Source organism: Schistocerca gregaria, chromosome 7, assembly GCF_023897955.1.
Source record: "Schistocerca gregaria isolate iqSchGreg1 chromosome 7, iqSchGreg1.2, whole genome shotgun sequence".
Classification (NCBI taxonomy): Eukaryota; Metazoa; Arthropoda; class Insecta; order Orthoptera; family Acrididae; genus Schistocerca; species Schistocerca gregaria.
Window position 1 is genome coordinate 344,566,618 of NC_064926.1, and position 23,648 is coordinate 344,590,265.

The 23,648-nt window shown below is 41.9% G+C and overlaps 1 protein-coding gene across 1 annotated transcript in view; it reads left to right on the top strand.

Annotated features, from left to right (window-relative positions):
* The window catches only part of LOC126282394 (uncharacterized), a 370,909-nt gene that overhangs the window by 300,983 nt on the left and 46,278 nt on the right, over positions 1-23,648 (top strand). Inside the window, exons 14-15 of the mRNA XM_049982052.1 lie at positions 3,059-3,165; positions 23,504-23,594. Of these exons, the coding sequence (XP_049838009.1) occupies positions 3,059-3,165; positions 23,504-23,594 (198 nt within the window). The remainder of the gene's footprint in view (positions 1-3,058; positions 3,166-23,503; positions 23,595-23,648) is intronic.

The window sequence follows — 23,648 nt, forward strand, 5'->3', positions numbered from 1 at the left end:
AACTGAAATTTCATTCATATCTACTCCATCTATATGTCAATCTAAACACTTTTTACAGTTCCCTCACATAGCAACTTTGGAAATAACCTCAATGCCAGTGAATGAATGGCATCAGAGGAAACCTGAATATTTTTCCCTATACCTTGAGTGTTGTTGTAAGGTGATTATGTTTGTATCTTAGATATCGTGGCCATTAGTCGGACAAGAACATGAGAAGAAATCACCGGTGTCACTGACTGTTTAACCTGACGTAGATTTGAATCATACTCTCCCTGTGTCCAGGGTCTTCACCACAGAGACATTTTGCTCGTCAGCTGTTGAATCCTAGGACACTTACAGTATAACGATATCTGACTAATATAGTGACTTCAGTCTCTTTCCCCACATTCGAGACATACGCTCTCTTCCCGTATCAGCGGCAACGGTGTTTTGTGTCCTGAATAGTGCTCTGAGGTAATTAACAACGTCCGAAATGAACCGTCAAACAATTAAGAAACTTAGAAGTACTATTCAGAACATACGACGAGGAAAAATAAAGAGTTGATACTGTTTTGATTCACTAATATCCACGATCTCACATCATACTAACCACACCGTACGGTACATTGGCCGGGAACTGGCCAAACAGTCCCTTTAGGATATCACTTGGCATCAAAGAAAAGTTTTGGTTTTCACGATTTTTAAATACTGAGAGGTAGAAATCCACGTATGTGCAGCTAGCTGAAATCTTAAGTGGGCAAACTGTTTTCTCTGGTGAAGTTTGTCCCGTGCTGCAACAATCGTAAAAAGAGCGAAGTTAGACAGTGTGTGTATGTGGATCTCATTATAAATTTTTGATTTTTGTATTTTGTTATCTTTCACAGAAGGTCCACGGCTACTTTTGCACAGCTTCTTACCTTTTTCAACGGAACAGACTGTCTTATCGCCATTTACCGCAATCGATAACAGCCTGTTTATATCAGTGTTTACGTACTTTATCAGGTGTTTATTCACAATGGAGGTCACTCGCTACGGAAAATCGATTTTAATTATGAATAGTTCATGAGCTCTTCCAACATCAGCAGTAATTATATTTTCGTAAAGATAAATATTAGTAACTCTAAGTGCTGTTCACAATTTAAGACAAAAAGAGCAATTAGACCATAGACATGCTACTTTCACGTCATTGTTCAGACACATAGAACACTCGAGATTTTCTTTACTATACTGACGGAAAAATATTCCAACATCAAAAAATAATAAATGTACAGTAATGAAATTTCGGAAATATATTTGTCTATGTAACATATTTAAGCGACTAACATTCCTAGATCCCAGGTTAACGTAAGCGCGGGATAAGCTGTTGCAAATGTAAATTGTTGGTACATTAATAACAGATGTAAACGTAAGAATGTTAAATGCAAGCATGCAAAAGTGCATGAATTGTGTTGTATAGGTGCCGGATGTCAGTTCGTTCCGTGCCTGTTGCATTTGGTCCGTCAATACAAGAACGGTTGATATTGAATGTGAATGACGCTGGAGTTGTTGTCGGATGATCTCCCATATGAGCTCAATTGGAGCCAGATCCGGTGATTGATTAGACCAAGGCAACATGTCGACAATCTGTAGACGATGTCTGGTTATAACAGCGGTATGAGGGCGATTGTTATCCTGTTGGAAAACATCCCCTTGAAAGCTGTTAATGAATGGCAGTACAACAGGTCTAATCACCAATGTGACGTACAAATTTGCAGTCAGGGAGCGTGGGATAACGGTAGAGTGCTCCATCATAGTTCCAACTGTAGGTGCAGTGTGCCTAGCTCGCAGATATGTTGGTTGTTGGCCCTCAATTGATTTCATTCTAATCCACACATGGCCATCACTGGAACCGAGTAAAACCTTATTTCATCAGAAAACACAACAGACATCCACCCTTCCCGCCAAAGAGCTCTGGCTTCGCACTACCGATGTGGCAAATATTGGGTCAGTGGAAGGCAACGGGGCGTCTGGCTCGGAGCTGTCCTTACAGTAACCGATTTGTAACAGTTCGTTGTGTGACTGTGGTGCCGACTACTTCTCAGATTTGCTGCTACAGATGCAGTACGATGCGACACAGCCATTCGCCGTATACGACGGTCTTCACTTTCGGTAGTGTCACGTGGTCATCCGGAGCCTGGTGTACTTGCAACAGTACATTCCCGGGACCACCGCTGCCAGGGATCATGTACAATGGCTACATTCCTGCCACGTCTTCCTGCATTATAGTAGAAGGAACATCCAGCTTCTCGTAGGCGTATTACACGATCACGTTCAAACTCAGTGAGGCGTTGATAATGGTAAAGTCATCCACAACAGATTTTTCTGACATCCACATGTGTACGTCGATTACTCTCCTGCAATGTCACACAAGAGTCGTTTTCGTAATTTAGTAATTAATTTCGTTCTCGCATGTTACCAACGTAGAAGAAGTTCACTATTTTCATCGTGAACTGCATAACTCAGTTTTCATCATTGTTCTTTGCAAACCCTCGATGCCCATTTTCTCGTCTGTAAACATTCCTTCAGTACACGAATCTACTATAGCATTCTACAAACTAGCATTTTTACAGAAGTTTCTGTAGTTTTATCTGGTTATAATTTTATGTGTCAGTAGATTTGTAGACCTTCTCTATATACCTGGTTGTTGATTTGTCTTTACGAAGACGTAACTGTCTCGCAGATTTTTCTTGGTTGTATTTATTGACTTTTATTTTGAATGCCTCCTTCTGAGGCGAAAAATAAATGGAAAGAAGAACTTAATGTTCCATTTCTCAATTTCTGATTGCTCAAATTGGCCCTCCTAGCTCTTTCGAAACCGTAACACTGAAAGGTAATATCTTTGCTTCGCTTCATCGACGTATCTCCCTGTACACAAATATAAGCACATATCTGCATATACATAAAAATGGATGTTAAGAAAAAAAAATGATACCTAACTTCACGTCTGTACTACAAAAATAAATTATTTCCTTTACTGTTCATCGGCTTAGAGACGTGAGCAGTTGGATGACGTGTTAGGTGTTTGATTTTTTGTTCTCAGATCGAGTGCGCAAATTTGATGAGTTGGCCGCAAAGCTCGGGCCAATCTTCCGAGCGTGGATTGGACCATTCCCAGTGGTAATGATCCAAAAACCGGAACACATGGAGGTAAGTAAATTTGTTTCTTCCGTTGCACCGAAACAGAACAACTCGCTACAACGATTGTGTACAGTACCCACAATGAAATATTATACGATTAATTAAGAAATCCATCCCGTAGTTCGCTTGGCATTTAATTTCGATTAAATTCAGAAATAACGTAAAGTGAAACACTTTTTGATATGTAAGTGAATTCCCACTTGTAGTACAGAAACTTAAGTTCCATCATCAGTGAGTGTCTTGTGGCATCTCCCTATTAGTGATCATTCACTATGATGGCGCGTCCACCGTAATCTAAATACACACAGTCGTCATTCCTGTAAATTAGTTGGCAGGTTAAAGACATTGGGTACCTAAAACTAACTTCTTTCTGTCTTCGTTGGCGATAGGATGTGTTGAGACATACTATTCGCATTTCGGGCAGTGTGGATTCAAATCACCGCCCAGCTATTGATAGATTTTCCGCGATTTTCGTAAGTTACTGAATGTGAATGTTTGGATCATTTCCAAACAGGCTATAATATTTCTCTTCCCCACACTTTCTCCAAGCAAACCTATTTTCTCAACAGTGATGAGGGGCTAGTCGTCTTCTTCTCTGTTTTTACTCCAATGACTCGTTTACACTCATCGCTCACGTCTTCATACCGCGAGAGGAATGCACAGCACTTGTCAGTATGGTGGTCAGCTTGTGGACAATATTTCGGCTGTTGACACCAAGTTCACGAAAACTGTTCCTCACACTCATGTTGCCACGTATATCTGCCACTGATGCAGAGTGAAAATACCAATTGGAACTTCGTGTGCATGAAAAATCTTTTTATTGGAAGATTTTTTCTGCCAGTTCAATGTGTCACAAACTTTCACTTTCAAACCGTGATTGTCATCTACTTTAACTGTGTCAGAATTACAAAACAAATCAAAATTAAATCTAACTTGTCACAAGTTCTGTAAATCACCAGTTTATTTGAAACCAAATCTTTTAAATTTCTAATAATAGTAAAGGAAAAAGCTTTCGCAAGAAAATAAGCCTGGAATCCTATAGGGCGGAGAGGAATTCCGAAGTACCTGCCTACCTATCTACCTACCTACCTAGCTACATAACGACCTACATATCTCTCTACATACATAAGTTTATACATACATAACTGCATAAATTAAAAAGGTACCTTTCAATTACAGAATTTATAGTTTAACAGTGTAATTAATACATTTTGTGATACAAGACAGCAAATTTCAGAGTTAGTAAAAATAGTAAGATATTTATAAATTGAACATATATTCATGGCAGTGTACAAAATCCATGGGACAAACCACCTACAAATGACGGAATAGGAAGTTCACACACAATCAGCCTAATTTTTTTTTTTATGTAGTTGATCAGAGCAAACATACGGAAGAAGAAACGGAAAAATTAGGGACAAAAGGGATGAACATCAGTTTGACCAAACGAAATGTAAACATACCAGATAATCAATTTTGACCTAATACTTGTCAAAAAAAACGCATATCCCGTATGGAATTTGTCAAGCTAGAAGGCGGATACTTGAAACAAAATTTGAAAAATCTTATCTGAGATATAAGTAGACATAAAAATAAGTAACAATATCAGTAGAAGGCAAATGGGAGTATATAATGCGGCAAATGAAGAAAGATGGGCTGCTACAGTAGTAAAGCAAGGGGAAAATTATAAATTTTGACAAGAATAAGCTGTTGAAGGAAGTGGGCTAGTTACAAAGCACTGAATTTATATGAATAGTAAATGAAACAAAAACAAAAATGATTAAGCTTGGCCATAATGAACCATAATGAAAGAAAATTTGGAAAAAATGATTCTGGACGGAATCGAAATGTGGTTGACGCATTGTTCGGGATTTTACTGCTGACAAGCCGAAATTGCAACACCTTGAAGACGGCTTGCAAACACGCCAACTGGCATAAAATTTATTACATACATGGATAAACAACCGCACGAAGTAGGAAGGGATAACGCCATGCGCATTCTGATCAGAAAAGACAGATGACGCAATGATCCTAAAGCCACCCCTGCATGTGTTTGCGAAGATGAAGAAGATCCTAACCGTATATTCTTACAATGTCCTCAAAACACGTGTCGCATAGTCGTTGCGAGTAATCTCTGGGAGCTTGAGCATCAGTTCCCAAGCAGCTTCCAAACCTTGTGAACATCCAATGATAGTGCAATGTATACAATACTATATGAGTCCGTCAATAGAGCCAACATTAAGATACAGCTCCCTGAGCGGCTAATCTGAAGCTCTTGCTAATTTGAATGCCAGGGGAAGACCAAAGGATAGTCAACTCAATATATTCTCAAGTGCTACTCAGAAGAATGTGGAACTTTGAGCATGCAAATGTGTCACTATGTTCCTCCTATATGTATGTGCCTGAATACTCGTCTAACAACACGCGTGGCTGCAGTACCCCAACGTGACTACTGTACAGTGTCTTCATATTCTGTCTAGATGGTACTTACAGACCTCCACAAATATTCAACTCACAGCTTTTGAAACAATTTGTACAAGACATACAAAAGAACATTTTATTTTTAATTTAGATACGTAGCGATTATTATGGTTGAATTTGGAAAATGTAAACCAATGTTGATTTATCATTTCGCTTTGTGTTAACGGTAGAAATGCCATAGCATACTACCTCTGTGTATCCAGCGTTATATTTTCATCCTGTTTACTCGTCTCACTATACAGAGGTTGTGAAACTTATTTTATGTCTTAATTTGTCCTTTGTTAAGCCTTTGTAATTTCGTACCAGCGCACGATGTATTCACCATTGTCAAAACAAACTGTGGTCTAACATTTCCAGTGTTGAGATGACTGTATGGGCACGCTCCGGAAGCCAACAAATTAAAAAAGAAAAGAAAAGGATTGTGCAACGGGTTTCTTATTCAGAAATTATACTGGATGTTTTCGAACCCTGCCACTGCTTGAGTTTTGAATAGAAATCATCAGCGATGGTAATCGAAAGTGTCCGACATAAGAAGTCACCTTCGTTCTGCCTTCGGGCTTGTCAGAGAGGGAGGAGGAGCAGATAGAGGCTCACGACACATTCTTGGTGAGGGAAACTTCTTTAACGTCTCTCCCCATTAAACTGAAATTAAATTGTTATGACTGAATGCTATCTAGTTACATGAACGGAAACTTTTGGGAGAAGAAGTCTCTTCCCCAATATTTTTAACACAAATATCCCTTATTCCTACCTATAAATTTAATTCCTGTTTGCATTCTCAAGACTATAAAACAAAATGACTAGGCAGTTACAGTTCGTCATCATATTCCGTCTGCCTCTCGACATCGAAGTCAGTACCTAGAATAAAATTCCAGTAGCTCTGCAGAAATCCGGCGATAGTCGACTGTAAAAATTCTTAAAACGGTCATAGGCACAATCGTAATCCGTTGGGAAGCCGTCTTGGGTGCTACGACGTACTCATTCTGCAGGGTAGCAATCAGTGTCCAACTGTGTATTAGTAGTAGTAGTAGAAGTAGAAGAAGCTAGCTTTATTCATCCGTAGATCTCTTTTTACAAGTAGATAGGACATATCAAAGTATTTATAAGTTTAGATCAATTTCAAATAAGCTAATTCGTATACACATATATCTACAGACTTCTAGTTGGAGACGATTATTAGATTTACTCCTGGTATACAATGCTTTTTTTAACAAATAAATTATTAAATAATGTAATACCACACAGTTCACTCATATCTCACTGTCAGTCACTGCACACACTATACTCACATTATTTCATAACACTTCACTCAATCATTCAATGCACGCACACACACACACACACACACACACACTCACACACGCACGCGCGCACACACACACCCACACACACACACACACACACACACACACACACACACAAACACACACACACACACACACACACACTGGTGATCTCTGCACCATTTTCTGCACCGCAACATCCCATTTGCTCTCCTGAGAAACTGAGTCAGGATCCGTCCATAATGACTTTGATGTTGAGCTCAGAAAGAAGAAGAGGTGTTAGTACTGTGCTATGTATAGCTTGGGGGTAAGTACTTCTAGAAAGGAAAAAAGAAGGAAGAAAACATAAAGTGAAGGTGTTATGTTGAGTGTTGGATGTTTTATAATAATAATAATTATTATTATTATTATTATTATTATTATTATTATTTATTTGTATAACACTTTTTAACAAACCCCTACCCCGTTTTATCTAAGTAATCCATGAATGTATAAAATGTATTGCATAACAGGTAGTTTTTAGCTGCCTTTTTAAATATGTGTATTTTAGCAATTTCTTTAATCTCTCTTGGTAATTTATTGACATGTTTTTTCATTGGTAGAAAATGCTATTTTTCAGTTCTATGTTTATTTTTTCTTGTTGCTGTTGTCTTCAGTCCTGAGACTGGTTTGATTCAACACTCCATCCTACTCTATACTGTACAACTTTCTTCATCTCTCAGTACTTATTGCAACTTACATCCTTCTGAATCTGCTTAGTGTATTCATCTCTTGGTCTCCCTCTACGATTTTTACCGTCCACGCTGCCCTCCAATGCCAAATTTGTTATCCCTTGATGCCTCAGAACATGTCCTACCAACCGATCCCTCCTTCTAGTCAAGTTGTGCCACAAACTCTTATTCTCCCCAATTCCATTCAATACCTCCTCATTAGTTATGTGGTCTACCCATCTAATCTTCAGCATTCTTCTGGAGCACCACACTTCGAAAGCTTCTATTCTCTTCTTGTCCAAACTATTTATCGTCCATGTTTCACTTCCTGACACTTAAATCAATACTCGATGTTAACAAATTTCTCTTCTTAAGAAACTCTTTCTTTGCATTTACCAGTCTACATTTTATATCCTCTCTACTTCGACCATCATCAGTTATTTTGCTCCCCAAATAGCAAAACTCCTTTACTACTTTAATTATCTCATTTCCTAACCTAATTCCCTCAGCATCACCTGACTTAATTCGACTACATTCCATTATCCTCGTTTTGCTTTTGTTGATTTTCATTTTATATTATCCTTTCAAGACAATGGCCATTCCGTTCAACTGCTGTTCCAAGTACTTTGCTGTCTCTCTGACAGAATTACGATGTCATCAGCGAACCTCAAAGTTTTTATTTCTTCTCCATGGATTTTAATATCTACTCCAAATTTTTCATTTGTTTCCTTTACTGCTTGCTCAATATACAGATTGAATAACATCGGGGACAGGCTACAACCTTGTCTCACTGCCTTCCTAACCACTGCTTCCCTTTCGTGCCCCTCGACTCTTATAACTGCTATTTGCTTTCTGTACAAATTGTAAATAGCCTTTCGCTCCCTGTATTTTACCCCTGCCACCTTTAGAATTTGAAAGAGAGTATTCTAGTCAGCATTGTCAAAAGCTTTCTCTAAGTCCACAAATGCTAGAAATGTAGGTTTGCCTTTCCTTAACCTATTTCCTAACATACGTCGTAAGGTCAGTATTCCCTCACGTGTTCCAACATTTCTGCGGAATCCAAACTGATCTTCCCCGAGGTCGGCTTCTACTAGATTTTCCATTCGTCTGTAAAGAATTTGCATTAGTATTTTGCACCCGTGACTTATTAAACTGATAGTTCGGTAATTTTCACATCTGTCAACACCTGCTTTCTTTGGGATTGGAATTATTATATTCTCCTTGAAGTCTGAGGGTATTTCGCCTATCTCATACATCTTGCTCACCAGACGGTAGAGTTTTCTCAGGACTGGCTCTCCCAAGGCCGTCAGTAGCTCTAACGAAATGTTGTCTACTCCCGGGGCCTTGTTTCCACTTAGGTCTTTCAGTGCTCTGTCAAACTCATCACGCAGTATCGTATCTCCCATTTCATCTTCATCTACATCATCTTACCCCTAGTGAGATAAGCCTCTACATCCTTACATTTGTCCTCTAGCCGTCCCTGCTTAGCCGTTTGGCACTTCCTGTCGGTCTCATTTTTCAGACGTTTGTATTCCCGTTTGCCTGCTTCATTTACTGCGTTTTTATATTTTCTACTTTCATAAATTCAATTCAATATGTCTTCTGTTACCCAAGGTTTTCTACTAGCCCTTGTCTTATTATCTACTTGATCCTCTGCTGTCTTCACTACTTCATCCCTCATAGCTACCCATTCTTCTTCTACTGTATTTCTTTCCCCCATTCCTGTCAATTGTTCCCTTATGCTCTCCCTGAAACTCTGTACAGCCTCTGGTTTAGTCAGTTTATCCAGGCCCCATCTCCTTAAATTCACGCGTTTTTGCAGTTTCTTTAGTATTAATCTATAGTTCATAACCAATATATTGTGGTCATAGTCCACATCTGCCCCTGGAAATGTCTTACAATTTAAAACCTGGTTGCTAAATCTCTGTCTTACCATTATATAATCTATCTGGTACCTTCTAGTTTCTCCAGGGTTCTTCCATGTATACAACCTTCTTTTATAATTCTTGAACCAAGTTTTAGCTATGATTAAGTTATGCTCTGTGCAAAATTCTACTAGACGGCATCCTCTTCCATTTCTCTCCCCCATCCGTATTCACCCTCTATGTTTCCTTCTCTCCTTTTTCCTACTCTCGAATTCCAGTCACCCATTACTATTAAATTTTCCTCTCCCTTCACTACCTGAATAATTTCTTTTATCTCATCATATATTTCATCAATTTCTTCATCACCTGCAGAGCTAGTTGGCATATAAACTTGTACTACTGTAGTAGGCATGGGCTTCGTGTCTATCTTGGCCACAATAATGCGTTCACTATGCTGTTGGTAGTAGCTTACCCACACTCCTATTTTTTATTCATTATTAAACCTACTCCTGCATTACTCCTATTTGATTTTGTATGTATAACCCTGTATTCACCGGACCAAAAGACTTGTTCCTTCTGCCACCGTACTTCACTAATTCCCACTATATCTAACTTCAATCTAACCATTTCCCTCTTTCAATTTTATAAGCTACCTGCCCGATTATGGGATCTGACATTCCACGCTCCGATCTGTAGAATGCCAGTTTTCTTTCTCCTGATTACGACGTCCTCCTGAGTAGTCCCCACCTGGAGATCCGAATACCTCCAGAATATTTTACCCAAGAGGACCCCATATCATTTAACCATACAGTAAAGCTGCATGCCCTCGGGAAAAATTACGGCTGTAGTTTCCCCTTGCTTTCAGCCGCTCGCAGTACCACAACAGCAAGGCCGTTTTGGTTAGTGTTACAAAGCCTGATCAGTCAGTCATCCAGACTGTTGCCCCTGCAATTACTGAAAAGGCTCCTGTCCCTCTTCAGGAACCATGCGTTTTTCTGGCCTCTCAACATATACCCCTCCGTTACGGTTGCACCTACGGTACCGCCATCTGTATCGCTGAGGTACGCAAGCCTCCCTACGAGCGGCAAGGTCCATGGTTTATGGGGGTAGTACTTTGTCTTGGTAAATGTAAATTCAGTCTATATCTTGTTGTATTGTCATGTGAGAGCTGTTTGTGCAGCAATTACCAATGTTATTTTTGATGTGTACGACTGACTGGTAAATGTATTCACATGGAGCAGTTAAAATCCCCACTGTTTTGAATAGATTTCGATAAAAGTCCAGAATTTAATCTCTCATAATAGAATACAAACGACCGTGGTGCAGGCTTTACTGATTTGCCAGGATACGAAGTTTCCTGCGATTTACAACATACCAAATAATGTTCAGAGCCACAGACAACGAGTAAGTTAAAACAACCAAAGAATTCAACGTACCTTTTCCATTCGTGAAATTATATTGTTCCGTGAATGACCTTCATAGCTACATTTCAGGATACATTCTCCTATTTTATGAGATGAAATGTTATTATAATTAATCAAATTACGTTCCCTTTTCGAAGTTGCAGTTTCAAACAATGCTGCTAATTACATTTCAGCTGCGATCATACACTCCGATTCCTCTCCACGATTGCTAAATCAGAAGTAAGTCCATAGTACACGTAATATTGCACATTATATCCACAGAGTTTTTATATCACGAGGCAGAGATAAACTCTCTCTCTCTCTCTCTCTCTCTCTCTCTCTCTCTCTCTCTCTCTCTCTCTCTCGCAGTCGTAGTGAATCTTTGATCCATATAGATTACTTACGCAGTTATGCACAAATATTTGCGTTAAAAGAGAATAAGTTACAAATAACGGGTGATACCACACTTCCTGTTAGAGCAGTAAGAATCAGCAGTGACCAAAGACGTGAGGATACGTAAAGCAATGGAAACCAGAGCATTAAGGTCATGTGGGGACATGTGGCCCGTCCTTAAATAAATGTGTCGCAATGACGATTCCATTGACTGATGCTTCCGGATTAGTCTCCCACTCGGATATCCGGAAGGGGACAGCCAAGGAGGAGGTGACTATGGAAAAAGATCGCATAACCAACGACGGCATAACGCTCTACTTGTTGGAGCATGAAATGTCGAACGTTTGAACGCAGTAAGAAAGCAAGAAAATCTGAAAAGGGAAACACAAATGATCAGTCTAGATATAATGCTGGTCAGTGAAGCGAAATGAAACGAAGGAATGGACTTCTGGCCAGATGAATATAGGGTAATATCAAATGCATCAGAAAATGGTCTAACGGGAGTAGGATTCGTTTGAATAGGAAGTTAGGGCACAGAGTGCGTTACTGTGAATAGTTCAATGATAGGGTTGTTCCTATCAGAATCGACAGCTAACCAACACCGGAAACGATAATTCAGGTATACCCGCCGGCGTCGCAAGCTGAAGATGAAGAGACAGAGAAAGTATATGAGTATACTGAAAGGGTAATGCCGGCCGGGGTGGCCAAGCGGTTCTAGGCGCTTCAGTCCGGAACCGCGCGAGCAGGTTCGAATCCTTCCTCGGGCATGGATGTGTGTGATGTCCTTAGGTTAGTTAGGTTTAAGTAGTTATACGTTATAGGGGACTGATGACCTCAGATGTTAAGTCCCATTGTGCTCAGAGCCATTTGAACCATTTTTTGGAAAGGTAATATAGTATGTAAAGACATATGAAAATCTAATCGTCATGGGGCATTGGAATGCAGTTTTAGGGGAAGGAATAGTTCTAGTATACATGCCAGCATCGCAAGCGTCAGATGAATAGAAAACGCATTAGAGGATACTGAATGGGTAATTCAATATCTAAAGCAAGATAAAAGTCTAATGAGAGATTGGAACGCCGTTGTAAGGGAAGGAATAGAAGAAAGAGTTACAGAAGAATACGGGATTGACAGTAGGTATGGGAGAGCAGAAAGACTAATTAAGTTCCACAATAAATTTCAGATGGTAATAGCGAATACTCTGTTCAAAAATTACAACAGGAGGAGTTTTGCTTGAAAAATGCCAGGAGACACACGAAGGTTCCAGGTGGATTACACTGTGGTCGGAGAGAGATTCCGATATCAAATATTGAACTGGTAGTAATGATCCATAGTATATTGCATAGTATATTGAAGCTTTAGGGAATCAGTCGAAAGAATCAATGTCGATGGAACAGAGATGCTGAAATACTGAGGAATGACGGGACGCCTTTGTAGTTCATGTGGATACTGTGGTAAGGAACTCCAGAGTGCACTCTGAAAAGGAATGGACATCTTTAAAACGCCGATGCTGGACGAACGGAAGTAGGTGTAAGGAAGGCAAGCATTGGTTAACAGATGAGTTACTAAAAGAAGGATGTAGAAAAATGTTCCAGGAAAGACAGGAACACATCAGTATAAATCCCTGAGGAATGAAATGAATAAGAAGAGCAGTGAAGTTAAAGCGAAATGGCTGCAGGCAAGATGAGAAGAAATCGAAAGAGAAATCATCATCTGGACGGAGTCAGTAAAAAACAGGCTTCGATAAAATTAAAAGCAAAGGTGGTATCATTGAAAGTGCAATGGGAATTAACACGGTTAAATGCACAGGAGAGAGCGGATAGGTGTAAAGAGTACATCGGAGTCTTCTATGAGGGAGAGGACTTGTCTGATGTGACAGATGAAGAAACAGGAGTCGACGGAGAAGAGATGCGGGGGGGGGGGGGGGGGGCATTATTACAATCTAAATTTAGAAGAGTTTTGGACGGCTTATGTTCAATTAAGGCAGAAGGGATAGATAACATTCCATCGGAATTACTAAAATCATTGGGGGATGTGACAACCTAACGTCTATTTAAGATGTAGTTAGAAGATATGGGACTGGCGACATGCCATCAGACTTTCGGAAGAAAATCATCCACACAATTCGGAAGAAAAGAAGTACAGATAGCGCAAGAACTATCGCACAGTCAGTTTAACAGCTCATGCATCCAAGTTGTTGACAAGAGTAATGTACAGAAGAATGGAAAAGAAAACTGAGTGTCTGTTATGTGATCAGTTTGGCTTTAGGTTTTAGGAAATATGAAAGCACCAGTGAGGCAGTTTTGAAATTATGCTTGATAATGGAGGAATGAAGAACAATCAGGACACGCTCTCTGCCTTCATCGACCTAGAAAGAACATTCGACAATGTAAAATGGGGAAAGGTGTTCGAAATAATGAGAAAAATAGGTGTAAACTATAGGGAAGGCCGGGCTATACTCGATATATGCAAGAACCAATAGGAAACAATAGGCCTGGAAAATTAAGAACGAAATGCGCGGATTACAAAGATGTTAGACAGGGACGCTATCTTTCGCTCCTACTGCTCAAACCATACATCAAAGAAGAAATAACAGAAATAAAATAAAGCTCAAAGAGTGGGATTAAAATTCAGGTTGATAGGATATCAATAATAAGGTTTGCTGATGACATTACTGTCCTTAGTGAATGTGTTGAAGGGATACAGGTTTTATTGGATGGAATAAACAGTCTAATGAAAAATAGATTGAGAGTGAACCGTAAAAAGATAAACAACAAATGTAATGTGATGTAGCAGAAATGGGAGTAACGAGAAACTTAACAACAGAATTGATAATCACGAAGCAGACGAGGTTAGAGGATTTTCTTACCTTGGAAGCAAAATTACCCTTGACGGTCGAAGTAAGTAAGAAATAAGAAGCAGATTAGAGAACTTTCCTGGCCAACAAGAGTCTACTGATATCAAACATGGGTCCTAAGTTGAGGGAGGAATTTCGGAGACTGTACGTTTGGAGCATCGCACTGTATGGTTGAGAAATATGGTTTCTGAGAAAACCGGAATAGAGGCATTGGAGTTGTGGTGATACAGCCGATTGTTGAAAATTACGTGGGCTTATAAGGTAAGGGATGAGAAGGTTCTCCGCAGAATCGGCGAAGGGAGTAACGTATGGAAAACACTGCCAAGAAGTAGTGTTACAATTATAGGACATGTGTAAAGGGATCCGGGCATAACCATCATGGTACCAGAAGGAAATATCGTGGGTAAAAACTGTAAGAGAAGAAAGAAATACGAATACATCCAACAAATAATTGAGGACATAGAGTGGAAATGCTACGCTGAGATGAACACATTAGCCACGGAGGACGAACTGGTGGCGAGCTGAACATAACCAGTCAGAAGACTGACGACCAAAAAGAGACGTTGACGGAGATGTGTCAGGTTCGCACCCTAACGACACTGTGGTTAATTGTTCTGTGATACTGCTGCTAGCGTAGGTCAGAATCACACACTTGTCACGTGAGTATCGAATGGATGGGTTCATGAGGGCCATACTCAAAGCCACGCTTAAAAGACCCAAGACATCTGCCTTCGAGAAGACACTCAAATTGTACTCCAAGCTGTTAAGGATCAAACAGCCACGTCACGTACTTTGGGTCAGGAATTGGGCTTGTCTGCAGCAAGACAAGTATCTACAAGGACAGTGTGACGACGTCTGGAACACCACGGACTGTCCGACCGTTGTTGGGACCTCCGTTGACGGTGCTGGAGAAAGAGGTGCGCTGACAGTGGTGCGCCCAATGGCTAGAAAGTACCCAGGAGTGGTGCCACTTCGCCGCTTTAGGCGAGTCCTGGCTTTGCATACAGCACAATGAACGATGCACCCGTGTTTGGCGAGTACACTGAGAAAACGAAAGTCATGGGATAGCAATGTGAACGTATACAGATCCCGACAGTATTACTTAAGCAAGGTATGAAAGGGCGGTGCATTGGCGCAGCTGACATTTGTACTCAAGTGATTCAAATGAAAGGCCGAACGACGGAAATCAACAAAGCGGAGTGGTAGTTGGAGCCACATGCCTGGGACATTCCATACCGGAAATTGTTAGTGAATTCAGTATTTCGAGATCCACCGTATCGAGAGTGTTCCGAAAATATCAGGTGTCAAACATCACCTCTCCCCACGGACAGGGCTGTGGTTCATGTCCTTCACTTAACGACTGAGAGAAAGCGTTTGCGTAGAATTGTCAGTGCTAATAGACAAGCATCACTGCTTTAAATAACCGCAGAAATCGATGTGGGACGAACGACGAACATACCCGTCACAATAGTGTGGCGAAATCTGGCGTTAATGGGCTATGGAATCAGAAGACCGACGCGACTGCCTTTGCTAACAACACGACACCGCCTGCGCGCCGCGCCTGGCTCGTGACATTGGTTGGACCCTACACGACTGTAAAACCGGTATGGTCAAATGAGTCCCGATTTCAGGTGGTAAGAGCTGATGGTAAAGTACGAGAGTGGCGCAGACCTTGCGAATCCAAGGACCCAAGTTGTCAACAAGCACTGTGCAAGCTGGTGGTGGCTGCGTATTGGAGAGGGCTGTCTTTACATGGAATTGACTGGAATTTGTTTCTCTGCTTCGAGACCATTTGCAGCCATTCATGGAGTTCATGTTCCTGTTACGACTTCTGCACCACTTGTTAGCAGCAGACACAGTGGCTGAGCCAAAGACTGAGACGGGGTGGAGTTTTAGAATTATTTATTGAACTTTCTCTACAATTTCTCCCTCGTCGTCGCTGCCCAGCCCTGCCGATCCCTCCTCCTGGCTGCTGCTGTGTAGATTCTCCGACAATGAGCGCAACGCGCGCCGCTGATCGCACTCGGGATCCTCAGGCCACCAGTGCTCCGCTGAAGCCAGGACGCCCTGTAGTTGAGATGAACTCGTCGCCGCTCACGCCCCAGTACGGGCACGTCCACAGAGTCGCGTCGCCGTGAGGTCAGCTGCCGACGCCTGGTGCACCGGTAGCTGGAAAGCCCTCAGTCGCGATGTCCGCAAGGTCCCGTCATGGACGGTCCGTGCGTGAGGCCGTGTCCCCGGCTCCCCAGGGACACCTGTGATCAAGACCGCGCTGCGGCCGGTCCTGCTGGAAGTTCTCGCTGTGGTTACTCAGCCATGGTGCCGACGGAACTCGGGCTGACCTCCAGAGCTGAAGCTGACATCTGGCGGCGAACGGATGACTCCCTTGAGCTGGAACAGACTTCCGGAATCTTCACCTACGAAGATTGAGCATTCGGACACGGACCACGTCCGTCCTCAGATCCGAACTGCTTCCTAATGGCTTCTGTCTGTTTCTGCCTGGTCTCCACTGTTTATATACAGCAGGAGGCCTTTTTTTACCCTCGGTGGTAGCTTTTTGTTATTACTCTCGCAGTATATTGCAACGTAACTTAGCGTGTTGGCCTCACTTCCCCTTACTCAGCATTCCCCAGACTTCGCTCGGCGCTCGGTCTGTGTGCGTCCTTGCATCAGTGTATTGGTAGACTGCTGGTGTCAGCAACGCTATCTGTGCGTGGTTATTTCGCAACGCCTCGGTCGCCGGCGTGCCTCTGTTTTTCCATTCTCCACTGCGTTAAGCAACGCTTACTACATGTGACCGCAACATTTCCAAACAACGATAGAATTTTTTATGTATGACAGTGTGTGTCTCAGAACATTCTGAGCAATCTGAATGAATGATTTGAACCCCAGGTCACCCGATCTTAATCCCATTGAATATTTATCGGACGTAACCGAGAGACCAGTTGGTGCAAAAACGCCTGCACAGGAAACACTTTCCCAATTATGTACTGCTATAGAGGCAGCACAGCTCATGTTTCCGCAGGGAACTTCCAACGAGTTGTTTAGTCCTAGCCAGGTCGAGTTGCTGCACTACGCTGGGCAAAAGGAGAACCGACGCGATATGATGAGGTACCCCATGACTTTTGAGAGGTCGTTTTACATTCGCCGTCGTTGTCGTCACACTTTGCACTTGTTGTTAGGGAGAGCTCAGCCCAAAGGAAGTTCAACCAATAGCAGAAATCGCAGTGTGTCAACGTGACGTCCCCACGTTCGGCTGAAACAAGGAGCAGCCAACTATTTGGGACCGGTGAGAATATAAGTGTCATTTAATCCTAGATTACTAAACTCTTTACAGTTGCAGGTGGTACCAATTCGCGGTTCCCGCCAATCTGGTATTGTGTGTAAAACTGGACAATTTTTACTTATTTTAAAAATGACGCTCTATTAGAGACAGTATTATTATAGTTTACTACTGCATAAACTACTCAAGAGGAAGTCATTATCAGGTGAAAGAAAACTGGCGTTCTACAGATCGGAGCATGGAATGTCAGATCCCTTAATCGGGCAGGTAGGTTAGAAAGTTTAAAAAGGAAAATGGATAGGTTAAAGTTAGATATAGTGGGAATTAGTGAAGTTCGGTCGCAGGAGAAATAAGACTTTTCGTCAGGTGAATAAGCGATTATAAATACAAAATCAAATAGGGGTAATGCAGGAGTAGCTATAATAATAAATAGGAAAATAGGAATGTGGGTAAGCTACCACAAAGAGCATAGTGAACGCGTTATTTTGGCCAAGATAGACACGAAGCCCACGCCTACCACATTAGTACAAGTTTATATGCCAACTAGCTCTGCAAATGATGAAGAAATTGAAGAAATGTATGATGAGATAAAAGAAATTATTCAGGTAGTGAAGGGAGACGAAAATTTAATAGTCATGGGTGACTGGAATTCGACAGTAAGAGAAGGAAACGTAATAGGTGAATATGAATTGGGGCTAACAAATGAAAGAGGAAGCCACCTGGTAGAATTTTGCACAGAACTAACACTTGGTTCAAGAATCATGAAAGAAGGTTGTATATATGGAAGAATCCTAGAAATAGTAGAAAGTTTCAGATAGATTATATAATGGTAAGGCAGAGATTTAGGAACCAGGTTTTAACTTGTAAGACATTTCCAGGGGCAGATGTGGAATCTGACCATAATCTATTGGTTATGAACTGTAGATTAAAACTGAAGAAACTGCAGAAAGGTGGGAATTTAAGGAGATGGGACCTGAATAAACTGAAAGAACCAGAGGTTATACAGACTTTCAGCTAGAGCACAAGGGAACAATTGACAAGAATGGGGGAAAGAAATACAGTAGAAGAAGAATGGGTAGCTCTGAGGGATGAAATAGTGAAGACAGCAGAGGATCAAGTAGGTAAAAAGACGAGGGCTCGTGGAAAGCCTTGGGTAACAGAAGAGATACTGAATTGAATTGACGAAAGGAGATAATCCAAAATTGCAGTAAATGAAGCAGGGAAAAAGGAATACAAACGTTTCAAAAATGAGATCGACAGGAAAAGCAAAATGGTTAAGCAGGGATGGCTAGAGGATAAATGTAAGGATGTAGAGGCTTATCTCACGAGGGGTAAGATAGATACTGCCTACAGGAAAATTAAAGAGACCTTTGGAGAAAAGAGAACTACTTGCATGAATATCAAGAGCTCAGATGGAAACGCAGTTCTGAGCAAAGAAGGGAAAGCAGAAAGGTGGAAGGAGTATATAGAGGGTCTATACAGGGGCGATGTTCTTAAGGACAATTTTATGGAAATGGAAGAGGCTGTAGATGAAGATGAAATGGGAGATATGATACTGCGTGACGAGTTTGACAGAGCACTGAAAGACCTAAGTCGAAACAAAGCCCCGGGAGTAGACAACATTTCGTTAGAACTACTGACGGCCTTGGGTGAGCCAGTCCTGAGAAAACTCTACCATCTGGTGAGCAAGATGTATGAGACCGGCGAAATTTCCTCAGACTTCAAGCAGTATGTAATAATTCCAATCCCAAAGAAAGCAGGTGTTGACAAATGTGAAAATTACCGAACTATCAGTTTAATAAGTCACAGTTGCAAAATACCAACGCGAATTCTTTACAGACGAATGGAAAAACTGGTAAAAGCCGACCTCGGGGAAGATCAGTTTGGATTCCGTAGAAATATTGGAACACATGAGGCAATACTGACCCTACGACGTATCTTAGAAGAAAGATTAAGGAAAGGCAAACCTACGTTTCTAGCATTTGTAGACTCAGAGAAAGCTTTCGACAATGTTGACTGGAATACTCTCTTTCAAATTCTAAAGGTGGTAGGGGTAAAATACAGTGAGCGAAAGGCTTTTTACAATTTGTACAGAAAGCAAATAGCAGTTTTAAGAGTCGAGGGGCACGAAAGGGAAGCAGTGGTTGGGAAGGGAGTGAGACAGGGTTGCAGCCTCTCCCCGATGTTATTCGATCTGTATATTGAGCAAGCCGTAAAGGAAACAAAAGAAAAATTCTGAGTTGGTACTAAAATCCATGGTGAAGAAATAAAAACTTTGAGGTTCGCCGATGACATTGTAATTCTGTCAGAGAGACAGCAAAGGACTTGGAACAGCAGTTGAACGGAATGGCCATTGTCTTGAAAGGATAATATAAAATGAAAATCAACAAAAGCAAAACGAGGATAATGGAATGTAGTCGAATTAAGTCGGGTGATGCTGAGGGAATTAGGTAAGGAAATGAGATACTTAAAGTAGTAAAGGAGTTTTGATATTTGGGGAGCAAAATAACTGCTGATGGTCGAAGTAGAGAGGATATAAAATGTAGACTGGTAAATGTAAAGAAAGAGTTTCTTAAGAAGAGAAATTTGTTAATTTCGAGTGTTGATTTAAGTGTCAGGAAGTCGTTTCAGAAAGTATTTGTATGGAGTGTAGCCATGTATGCAAGTGAAACATGGACGATAAATAGTTTAGACAAGAAGATAATAGAAGCTTTCGAAATGTGGTGCTACAGAAGAATTCTGAAGATTAGATGGGTAGATCACAAAACTAATGAGGAGGTATTGAATAGAATTGGGGAGAATAGGAGTTTGTGGCACAACTTGACTAGAAGAAGGGACCGGTTGGTAGGGCATATTCTGAGGAATCAAAGGATCACCAGTTTAGTACTGGAGGGCGGCGTGGAGGGTAATATTCGTAGAGGGAGACCAGATTCATAAGGATGTAGGCTGCAATAGGTACTGGGAGATGAAGAAGCTTACACAGGATGGAGAGCTGCATCAAACCAGTCTCAGGACTCAAGACCACAAGAACAGTGCATAACTATAAATTACGACTTCCTTTCAATAACATACAGAGCAGTAAATTATGCAATGCTTGAGTAACAATGTAACATTTTCCCCCCTTTAGTGTTCTAAGATATAGCTCCGCTAAGTGATTTCTGGCGAAGCACACGCTCATAAATCGCTACGTATTGGGAACTATTTATGGGGTGAAGGAATATAAATGTCGTTATTGGTCGTTTCATCCTTCGTTTTTCAGTTAGACTAATGTCATGAAATGCAAGAAACTAATTACTGACAGAGCTCGCTGTTATTTACATATAACATCGAGCATTTCAGGTTGTATTCCGGTACAGGAATAGGAAAGCCCCAGAATATGTTACGAATTTGAAAATGAAGAAAGAAAAAGATTAGACACGAACTTACGAATAACTGTTCCACAACTAAAATTCTCCAAGCACAGAAAACAACGATAGCTTATAACTTGTGTCTCTATTATTGCTCATCTTAATGTCTCATTCGGCGTTTTACAGCCAAAGGGGCATTAACTGACCTTATAACAAATCGTACCTCCAGTGAAATGTTTGTGATAAATCTTCATTAGGCCGTTGCGTCGAAATGTCATACTGTCATAACACGCAAGGTACCTCCAAACACGATGAACCTTGGCCTCTCGTAAGCAGCGAGCAAGGGACATCACGTCATCTGGATGACAAACACATGCTACAGTACTTCCGAAGCAAACTATTTTACACTCCCGGCATCTTAAGCTGTTGAAAGGCATGATGTTAGGAAGAATTCCTCTAACAGCTGGTAAAATTGTTGTTTATTAAAATACAACCGGTTTCGCGGCCTAAAGCCGCATCATTAGGTGCAACAACGTTAAAAGATCAGAGGCATACCCATCGCCCCTAGTCAAAATTTACTGTTCAGAGGATATTGTCAATACTTTGACAAGCAGAAGGTGACGAAGCCGTGCTCCATTCTTTAAAATTTGCCTGCATCGGTGTGACAGGAGGGCAGCCTGGTGTTAGGCAGAGTAAAAGCGGCCAGCACGTACGAAAAACAGGGGCATTTTACCAACTGTTGTTGAGTTCTTCCCAAGGTCATGGCTCTCAAAGCAATCGTATAGGCTGTCGTTAGGCTAAAATGATGTTGGTTATTCCTGTTTTGGGGTCGAGACATCTCTAACGACGAGTCAGTTGGCGTGGAAGTGTGGAGTACCATTGGGAACGCTATATGACCACCTCTGGCTCATTCAGTCTTCCACTGGAACGAAAGGTAATACTTGTATGACGTATCTCCGTGACACCTTTCTGCAAGAGAGCTCAAGACTGCACGTTTGCTGCAAAGTCGTAGCATTCCTCAATACTGAGGGCCGGCCGGGGTGGCCGAACGGTTCTAGGCGCTACAGTCTGGAACCACGCGGCGTCTACTGTCGCAGGTTCGAATCCTGCCTTGGGCATGGATGTGTGTGGTGTCCTTAGGTTAGTTGGTTTTAATTAGTTCTAAGTTCTAGGGGACTGATGACCTCAGAAGTTTAGTCTCATAGTGCTCAGAGCCATTTTTTCAGTACTGAGAATGTTTGCCTGTTATCTTGCCAGCACATTCTCAAGAACTTCCATCCTCTGGAAACACTTGTTTATACGTTTTCGCGAGAATGACGCACCACCATTTTCTGATCACTACGATGCATGAATTCTGAGTAGTTGAAGCAGCATGGAATGCCATCCCAGTCTGTGTTACTGAGGATCAGCGCGACTCGATGCTCAGCCGGATTAAGGCCATTGCCTATAAGCCAGGGCCCGTCTCAGCGTGCCGGCCGGGAGAGCGAATTGCATGCGGGCCAAGGCCCGGACTGCCTCAGCTTTACTCGGTCGCTCTTGGCAGTACCCGGAACAGCGCGGCATTTCGTTGAGTATTGCTGTGTGACATTTTTCTGAAGGCACCACTCTCTTCCGTTCGACTAATCACGGTGTCAGCGCTGTGTACTCTTTGCTATTTTTTCTTGGTACAGGGTGACAGTTATTGAACTACACTACTGGCCATTAAAATTGCTACACCACGAAGATGACATGCTGCACACGTGAAATTTAACCGACAGGAAGAAGATGCTGTGATATGCAAATGATTAGCTTTTCAGAGAATTCACACAAGGTTGGAGCCAGTGGCGACACCTTTTTGATATAGGTCACATTGTAGCCTATCGCGATTGCGGTTTTCGCTCGCGTTGGTCGAGAATCCAATGACTGTTGGCAGAATATGGAATCGGTGGGTTCAGGATGGTAATACGGAACGCCGTGCTGGATCCCAACGGCCTCGTATCAGTAGCATGACAGGCATCTTATCCCCGTGGCTGTAACGCATCGAGCAGCCACGTCTCGATCCCTGAGTCAACAGATGGGGACGTTTGCAAGACAACAACCATCTCAACGAACAGTTCGACGACGTTTGCAGCAGCACGGACTATCAGCTAGGAGACCATGGCTGCGGTTACCCTTGACGCTGCATCACAGACAGGAGCGCCTGCGATGGTGTACTCAACGACAAACCTGGGTGCACGAATGGCAAAACCTCATTTTTTCGGAAGAATCCAGGTTCTGTTTACAGCATCATGAAGGTCTTATCCGTGTTTGGCGACATCGCGTTGAACGCACGTTGGAAGCGTGTATTCGTCATCCCCATACTGGCCTATCACCCGGCGTGTTGGTATGGGGTGCCACTGATTACACGTCTCGGTCACCTCTTTTCGCATTGACCGCACTTTGAACTGTGGACGTTGCATTTCAGATGTGTTACGACCCGTGGCTCTACCCTTCATTCAATCGCTACGAAACCCTACATTTCAGCAGGATAATGCACGATCGCATGTTGCAAGTCCTGTACTGGCCTTTCTGGATACATTCTCCAGATCTCTCACCAACTGAAAATGTCTGGTCAATCGTGGCCGAGCAACTGGCTCAACCCAATACGCCAGTCACTGCTCTTGCTGAACTGTGGTATCATGTTGACGCTGCATGGGCAGCTGTACCTGTACACCATTTTCTCTAACGAATCTTTCGCGTTTTTCAGAAAGTATTGTCCAGCAGCGAATTAATAGACAAGGCCGCAGTCTACTCCTTCCTGTACCCTTGGCTGGGGGAAGGTCTCCTCACCAGCACAGGTGTGTACCTCATGTATTCCTGGTATTACTCACTCAAGGTAAGAGAAGAAGTGA